This window comes from Vigna unguiculata, chromosome 11, assembly GCF_037176805.1.
Source record: "Vigna unguiculata cultivar grain cowpea cultivar isolate G323 ecotype 2 chromosome 11, ASM3717680v1, whole genome shotgun sequence".
NCBI lineage: Eukaryota > Viridiplantae > Streptophyta > Magnoliopsida > Fabales > Fabaceae > Vigna > Vigna unguiculata.
In genome coordinates this window covers 37065832-37074835 of record NC_140802.1, presented here as the reverse complement: position 1 = coordinate 37074835, position 9004 = coordinate 37065832, and the positions used below count along the sequence as shown (strand labels likewise).

General features: G+C 35.2%; 1 protein-coding gene across 4 annotated transcripts; it reads right to left on the bottom strand.

Annotated features, from left to right (window-relative positions):
• Positions 1-682: 682 nt before the first annotated feature.
• On the bottom strand, positions 683-5371 carry LOC114169484 (beta-glucuronosyltransferase GlcAT14A-like). Of its 4 annotated transcripts, none has more exons than XM_085669058.1 (5): positions 3768-5371; positions 3382-3498; positions 1882-1957; positions 1668-1783; positions 683-1463 (listed from the first exon to the last, which is right to left on the bottom strand). In XM_085669058.1, the coding sequence occupies exons 1-5, from the start codon at positions 4363-4365 to the stop codon at positions 955-957; spliced, it is 1416 nt and encodes a 471-aa protein (XP_085525184.1). In that variant the 5' UTR covers positions 4366-5371; the 3' UTR covers positions 683-954. The 4 variants fall into 4 exon arrangements, with proteins under 4 accessions (XP_085525184.1, XP_027910451.1, XP_027910452.1 ...); XM_028054650.2 differs by lacking the exon at positions 3382-3498 and having other exon boundaries at positions 3768-4597; positions 4751-5367; XM_028054651.2 differs by lacking the exon at positions 3382-3498 and having other exon boundaries at positions 3768-4597; positions 4946-5367.
• Between the last annotated feature and the right edge of the window lie 3633 nt (positions 5372-9004).

Below are 9004 nucleotides of genomic sequence, written 5' to 3'. Positions count from 1 at the left end.
TATACTTTTTAAGACATCTAAATATGTTAATTTATGAGGGTAAAACAACAGTTTTAAGTTTAATGCACATGCATTAAGTTGACAGCAGCAAAAAATTTCAAAAAGAAAAAAAAAAGTACTTTATCTTAGTCTACATGTATCCAATGGTGGACCATGCTTGATGACTAATTGGCAAAGAATCCACACCAAGGAACTGTAGTGCTTGAGTTTGAACTAAAGGCAAGTCCTTGAGATGCGCTCTTATAGCATACTGATCATGTTCCATAATGAACAGCAGCACAAGGATTAGTGCTTGACGGTAGCCAATGGTGCAGACATTGGTGTTTGCAAATGTGAGAAATTCAACTAAAATAATCTGTATGTTGTTGACTTGTTGGAGCCACACCAGATTGGAGCATACAATTTGTCTCCAGAAACTAATAACAATAATAAAAAATCACTGTTCATAATAACAGATCATTATCACCATTTGTAAAGTTAGAATTATCTTCGACTTAAAGATTCCACATTACTAAGTATATTGCAGTATAAAAAGTGCATACGAGTGGAACATAACAAAACCTCATGAGTTAGCTTTTATAGTGCATTTCTATCTTATCTAAAGATCTTAACACATGCTTACATTAAATTGTACAAAATGTAAGTGATGCTGCTTGAATATTTATCCATAGCAAAATAGATAAGTGCCCGAAAGTCCAATGTGAATTTAATTGCCTTTTTGTAACTCGACAAAGAAGTGTTGTAATTGCATAAATGGTTGGTTGAAACAGCAACCAAAAGCGTGTTTAGGCCGAAACAAGCATCAAAACTGGTAGTGTGAGTGCTTGTTGATTGTGAATATGAACCTATATTGAGCACAAAATTTGGACCTTTTACATCAGATATATATGATCTATAGCAACACTTATGTACACTTGACATCATTCATCCTAATTGGGCTAGGGTACCCCTTTGTCACAAACACTGCTTGCTTAGAGATTCTTTAGATAACAGCCCCTGAAGCAGCTCACTCAGCCTATCAGCACCAGGGCCTGGCCTAAACATTGTACCATTGCCACGAACAGAACAAGGGTCAGCCCCACCTTCTGAGGTTCCAACACACCAAGCCCCAGGTGAAAATCTGTGGGTGCGCCCCAGAAGTTCCTTGTCGATCTTGTCCAGAACTGGATCATCCTTAGCAAATTTTCGTGCAAAAAGTGCCTTGCTTTTAACCATTTTGTCAAAGTCCTTCATGGTTAAGGAGATGGGGTGCTGCTTTGGGGGAGTGTCCCAAGCAATGTAGTGAAGATCATGGCTTATCGCGGTGTGATGGAATTCCTCAGTGTTACAAATGACAGTGTGAAAGTATCCCTCTGGAGAGGACACAAAATTTGTATAGTACATTAGCATAGTCCGTGGAAAGTTATCCCATCCCCATATACAGTACTCCACAAAGGACCGAGTCAGTACAACCCAAGCTGAACCTGTTCACAGGGCATAGAAGTATATAGGAATCCACCATGTTCATTGTTCATCTAATGGAAAAAAGGTTAAGTAATCATGTCATGCTAGCTAGCTAGTTATGTTGCAATCTTAGAACTGCTAAACCTTAAAAGGGCCTCCTATAATTTAAATTTGCAGTAGAAAATAGTTTTCTAAAATGTTATAGATAATAGATAGGGACATACCAGTAAACAGTTTAAAAGACGTGGGAAGGGTTCTTCGTTGAGTGGTCAATGCTAAATCAGATTTCTTTGATAAGTAAAGGGCAGGATCAATAATGATGGGTCTTGCTCTTTGGTTCCTGCATAGAATAAGTAATATAAGTAAATCAGGGGAGAAAAAACATGCAGAATATGGTCTACAGTAATTTTCAGATACATAATAATCAAATTCACTTACAATTTCCAACCAGCAATGCGTGTATGCTCAATGAAATTGAGATTTCTTGACAGATTCGAGAAAACATAAAGCAAATCTGCAAAAGCAGAAAACAAATATCAAATGGGTTCAAGGAGAAAACATCTTGCATGTTTGACTTGACAGATGCACAACTCAATGAAACTAAAACTATAAACAGCATGAAATGATCTATGCGAATCTTGATTTATGCCAAATGATAGAATATCAGACAGAAAGAAGATGCTGAAACCAGAAGACTCACGTTATTGAGTGCAAAATACCATGAAGCAAATTGTTACGCAGTTATGAAGGTACTAGAAACTTTACTTTGCCTTATAGGTCAAAATTAATATTTTGCATCTGAGTCTGACAACCACCCAAAACAGACTTCTATAAATTTATCTTGAATGTTTTACAATTATGTCCAGTTCATACTTCATTTTCCAGCAGCACAATAGTTCTGGTCATGCATAGAAAGAATAAACTATTTATAATATAAACCATATCCCACATATATTCAGAATTGCAGTTATGAAGTTTGTCTACTGTGAGCAGAGGTAATTAATAATCAATCTTAATTTAAAGGACTAAGACTACAGTACAATTCAAAATTAATTAAACAGAGGATATACCTTTGTTCACTTCATAGAGAAATTCATGAGACAAATATGATTGCATATAAGTTCTGTGGAAAAGAATCAGATCTTTTGAAAAAACAATGGCTATTTATGGGAAAGAAGAACTATCTAACATCTGCTGTGGTAATGAAGATATTGAAAGACCTTGTTTAGCCCCTATGTGCTATAAGTTATAGATTATGAATGTAATCCAGCAGATATCAACTATGGTGACCTTCATAAGAATCCAAACAAATCTCTCAAATCTATGCATAAAATGCATATTGGGGTTGACAGGAGAAGTTCAAGGATGCAATGGTATTGGTGGCAAGGCATATGTCAAATCTTCAATACTAAGACCTCAAACTCTGACATCAAGTGGGATAAAGCTAGGTTGTTGTTTTCTTAAAGAGCTAGGCAAAGCTAATTTATGGAGACTTAATTTGGCATCCTTCACATTTATTAGGGAATAGAGCAACCACCAATCCATATTAGCAATGATTTCGATATCAAAACGGTCTGAATGGTACAATTAGAAATATATAAAATTTACACTACTTGTAGACTGTATTATAAGAGGCACATGAACTAACTAATTTCTGTCTTGCTTCACGAGGATGACTGTCCTTGAATTACTAAAGACAACTATTCTTTAGGCTAGAATGTCTGTGATGGAAGATTATAGCAACATAAAACAATAGAAATACAGAGAGAGAAAAAAAACACGAGGTAGTGAAAATGGCAAATGATTGTTTTTCAGGCCATAATTTACTTGCTAGCCTTTTACTATTTAAACACGTGTAACAAGAAAATGGAAGTGGTAGCTGTGTTTGATAGTATGTAATGTAACTCACTTATTTCAGCCATTAGTTGTTAAACAAACCTAATGATGTTACATAGAGATCCATCCTGAATAATTGGCAATGATCACAAGATTGATAAAGATGAACAAAAGTCGTTCCTGTTGCTAAAACATCACTGCATACTTTAATAATGGTTTCTGTCCACTAAACAATAGTGTAGTGCTCAAGGGAAATAAAGTAACAACGTGTCAAAAAGGAAAGGCAAACTACACATGATGTAGCAGCCTAACTATTACTATCCATTTGCCATACATCACACTGTGAAACCACTGTGAAACAGCATCATGTGTTCAAATCTAGATGAAAGTTTGTAAGGATCAGACGAAAAGGCCATAATTTATGCATGCATTTTGGGAGAAATTTTATGATATAATATGAAGTTGCTAATAAAGGCTCAGTTACTAACCATCCTGTGTCATAAGAGGATAATCTGAAGCACTGAGGTTAATAAACCAGTCCCATTCTGAACTTTCCTTCAATAGAATTGCAATAGCTTGGAGGGTGCAAGCAATCATCGTAGGACCCTTATAAGTTACCAAATTGGATTGAGACATAACACGCACATTCTCCACCTCACGAAAAACTGGATCAGCTTTCACTGCATTCGCCAATTCCAATCTTTCACGGGGCGGTGCCTCAAGATCTAAATGCAAGATGTATTGATTCCTTGGGTGGTACACTGCCTCTAATGTCCTCATCATCCTATGACTATCACCCTTTGTGCCTGATATAAGGTAGGCAAACCTTGGTGCCTCCCTTTTCACCACACTAACATTAGAAGCCCTTTCTATGTCTGATTCAACAAAATATCCATTGGAATTCTCTGATCTCTTGAAAGAAATGATTTCAAACGGTGATTGCTCTCCCCCACTATCAGAACTAAGTGCCCCAAAAATAGCTGTTAGAACCAGACTCATAGATATAATCAAACTTGCAAAAAAAGGGAGAATCCACTTCCTGTCACTAAACATCCTTCCTGAATGAGAACCTGCATTTTTCCTCATACTCTTGCGTGATACCGCTAAACCAGAATCAAACTTTAAAACCCCTTCACTTCAAGGGAAAACCAAGATCTCTACCTGTGTTCAGTTCCTGCAGATGAGTTTAAACACAAATCTCCAAGAACCCCACAAATCTTTGCAAGATAAGAAGAGAATACAATGATTCGGCAGCGGAACCAGAGCCACCTTCTTAACAAGTATATTTAGCATATAAGCACAAAAGCGTCCATGTTTTCTGCAGGATAAAACATGGTTTTCAAACAAAGATGCTTATCTTAATCGGCATCAATCCACACCCAATGCCAAAGATTTTGATTTGGGAGCTATATAAGTAACATGTGATACATGGCAAATTGACAATGGTTCGGTTAGGGGAATTGGGACCCACCTCTAGATAACAGGCTCAGATCTGATTACACCCTCTTCAGAAAGGAACAATGTTTTTTAAGGTGCAAAAGGTGGAGGAAACTTCACAATAAGTCAATGTTAAGTCTCTTTACAAGTAACCTACCTATATTGTAATTGTAACTCACAGAATCAAAACTACACCTCAGATTTCACCTGCAGGGACTTAAATGCAAACCTGTTCTTTCTGCTTTCTTTTACTCCTCTTCTGCAAACTGTTCCCGAGCCAGGATCTCTGTCACCCCAAAATTAAATACCCCAACATAGGACCAATATTGGGAACTGAACAAACTTGAAAGGCAAGTATTGGGTAACTTCAGATTCAAAAGATGTTTAGTTTAAAGAAACTGGTTCAAACTCATAACTCCAGAGGAAGGAGAACAAGAAAAAAAGATTCAATGAAGATTCAAAGTGATGTGTTTGAGTTGAGGGTTATGAGGACTATGCTGTGAGGAACAGGGTTTTCTAGAAAGAGGGGTGAGATTGTGTTGCTGTACTCTTGTTGTTTAGGCCATTTCTTAGTCTGGGTGGCAAAAGAGATTCAGGAGTGGTGACTTTGCTTTCAATGCTTTGTTGGGTGGCAAAATTTTCATTTTTTACGTTATGTTGCGGATTTTAATATTCATGTTTGGTCTTTTGATAATATTAATAATAGTAGTAATAATAACAATAACGCGCTTCTGTTTTCTCTTCGTGTGCTTTACACGTCAGTTTTCTGAAGCAGCTTGAGTTTCTTGTTGTGAGTTGTAACTCCAACATTCAATTTGCTGAACTCCATTTTCAAACTGCATTATTTCTCTTTCAAATCATTATTCTACAGCACTCAGATCCTATTAAATTTTTATTTTTCTTTTCATACAAACACAAATCCTTTTCCCTGATAAACCCAAATTTAGAAAGAAAATCGCAAAATGAATCTTATAACCAAATATTTAGTCAAATAAACTCTTTTAAGAGAAAACAGCAATTAAATAATGAATAGATACCTTTATTGTTTATAAAATTGTGAATTAAAAAAATTAACTTTTATTAATATAAGTAAGGCTTAAATACCTTTTTGGTTCTCATTTCCGTAGTGTTTGTTGCAGATGGTCATCATTTTGACAGAATATTTAAAATGGTCCTCATTCTCACCGAATGTTTAAAATGATCCTCATTTTAGCAATTCATGTTTTATTTGATCCTTTTCTGTAACGTCGTTTAAATCATTAACGAAGCATTGTACAGGTGACACGATTTGTATCAGGGTGTGTTACGTGTACTGTACAGGTGGTTAATTAACGTTAATTTTTCAATTTAGGAGAAATTTTGCAATTAGGAAAATTTCTTCATCTTCGTCTTTCTTGAGCTCGAATTTGCATAGGAAGCAGCTAATACTTGTCATTTTATCATTGGATTGCAGTTGCGCTCTTCATTTCAATTTTCCAATTAATCATCATCAACGAGGTAAGTGGATTTATGGTTTTCTGGGTTGTGTTTGCTTGTGGGTTAGGGTTTTCGTAATTCTATTTTGGGGTTTATTTGTGTTTCGATTGTTGTGATGTTCTGCATGGTTTCTAAATTACCTAGCTGAGACTGTACCAGATGCCCAAATTGCTGAGAATGCACCAACGGCTGAGAATGCTCCAACTACTGAAACTCAAACAACTCAACCACCAAGGAATGATGTGGAGAGTCAAGCAGCACCACTACCAACACCAGAAGAACTATCTCAGCAGGTTAGGATGAAATTACAGATTAGGAGGAGGTCATGATAGCAGCTACAAACGTCTTAGTTATTTTTTGGAATTTCTAATGTAGAATTCATTATTGATGTACTGCATTTTGACTTTCCTTAAACTTCGTTCAATTTCACTTTTGCCAAACATTGATGTAGTGCATTTTGATGAGGATGAATTAACGTTATGAATTTAACTTCTTCCAGACTTAGATCAATTTAATTTTTCCCAAGCTTAGATCAATATCACTTACTTCAATGCTCAGATTAGTATGTCATTTTGAACATGTTGGGACTAATATCAACATAATCAAACTAATTCATTTCTTCATTTAACAATAGTACAAAATAGATTGGACTTTAAAAGATTACACACGATAACAGTACGAATAATACAATAACAACACAAGTGAACCCTAATACTAATTGCAACCTCTTCTCAGCAACCTTCAATGACTTCTCCAAATCATTAATCTGCCTCATTTTATGTCATGATGATGACATTCTTTTCATCAACACCACCATTTGAAAAAGTTGCAGCCCACATTATTGGAACCACCACTTTGTAAATCTATAAACCAAAAATTAAAACCAATTTATTATTAACACAAAAATAAAAACAGATTGTACCCAAAATTTTCTACTAATATTCTTTGGAGTTCTTGCCATCCTCAAAGTTGTCATCTCTCCGCAGCTACAACTTGGGGTTAATCCATTTCTCGTTGAACCACCAACAGTGCACGAAGATTGAGACTGTAACATACCTATATAATAGGATTGCAGGAAAAAGAAGATTGCAACAACACCAATTGGGAAAGGAGGAACAAGATTGCCAAAACTCACCAACTGTCCAAACATTCCTTACCAAAACCCTAGCTCACTTATTTATTCCCAAATATCTAATTACCACACCTGTACGATACACGTAACACACCCTAATACAAACCGTGCCACCTGTACAATGCTTCGTTAATGATTTAAACGACATTACAAAAAAGGACCAAATAAAACACAAATTGCGAAAATAAGGACCATTTTAAACATCCAGTAAAAATGATGACCATTTTAAACATTCTGTCAAAATGAGGACCATCTACAACAAACATTACGAAAATGAAGACCAAAAAGGTATTTAAGCCTATCAGTAATTAGTAATGGCAAATAAATTTATTTGAATATAAATTATTAAGTTTAATAGTTTAATATTAAACCATTTCAATATAAATTAATATTACTGCTATTTTAAATTTCATTTGAAAAATAAAGGTTAGTACTAATAAAGATTCATATATAAATTTAATTTAGTATAAAATAAATTTAATTAATAAATATAATGTTCCATATAAAATATTGATATGATATGATGTGATAACTTTTAATTTATTTTATATTTTAACACTTTATCTCAAGACAACAATACGAGTTAGCCTAGCTTGTTTAGGTCCGTCCTGTATTTGGTCTACAAAATATTTATCGGGCTAGCCCGTCTTGTATATGAAAAATAATATCAATATCACGCTTGCCTAGGCCTACACAAAGCTCGCTAGCCCACATTTTGGGTACATGATTTAGTTTCCTGTGAACACATTTAGAAGCTTGAATTCAGGATATTTTTTCCTCCACGTACACAGTAACAAACAAGTTTTATCAAACATGTGTGACTTTTGGAGAAGGCGTGAGAAGCAAAAAAGAGAAAAGTGTTAGAAAGTGAACTTTAAGCCTAATTCAACCCCACAAAACCAGTTTGTAAGATAAGGTTTGCACCCCACTTATATACTTTGAAATTGTCTTATCTTTAGTCGATGTGGGACATCTAACACACCCTCCTCACGTCGAGGTATATACATCTCGTGCGTGGGACTAGAAATGAGTGGTCTGATAACGAGTTGAATAATATGTCCAATAAATATCGCTAGGATAGTCTTTTTAACTATGGCTCTGATACCATGTTAAGAAGTAGACTTTAAGCCTAACTCAATCTTACAAAATTGGCTTGTAAGGTGCGGTTTGCACCCCACTTATATAGTATGAAATTGACTTACCTCTAGTCAATTTGAGATATCCAATACACCTTCCTCACGCTGAGGTATATACATCTTAGGAGATTCAATGCGGGTAAGCGCCCCCCTCTAATGCGTGGGACTAGAAATGGGTGGTCTAATAGCAGGTGAAACAGTATGTTCAAGAAGTCTTACTAGGATAGGCTTTTTAACTATGGATCTAATACCATGTTAAGAAGTGGACTTTAAGTCTAACTCAACCCCACAAAATTGGCTTATAACGTGAGGTTTACACCCCACTTATAAAGTATGAATTTGCACCCCATGCATGATTGGAGGTAAATACAAATTAAAATAAGGTTAGGGACACATCACTTAATATATAAATGAAAATAATTCTGAATAGATAATAAATAATAAAATAAAATGATAAAATGATAGATGTTTCATTTCTTTACCTCAGAGATCGTAACAAATGTAAGTAAATGTATGTTTCCTTTCCTTTCTAATTTTGGTTTAC

Coding starts and splice junctions, on each gene's coding strand:
- LOC114169484 (XM_085669058.1), bottom strand. CDS start 4,365: ATGAGGAAAAATGCAGGTTCTCATTCAGGAAGGATGTTTAGTGACAGG. Junction 1,958..3,381: donor TCTCTATGTAACATCATTAG/GTTTGTTTAACA, acceptor CTGCTTTTGCAG/ATTTGCTTTATGTTTTCTCG. Junction 1,784..1,881: donor CGCATTGCTGGTTGGAAATT/GTAAGTGAATTT, acceptor TATTCTATGCAG/GAACCAAAGAGCAAGACCCA.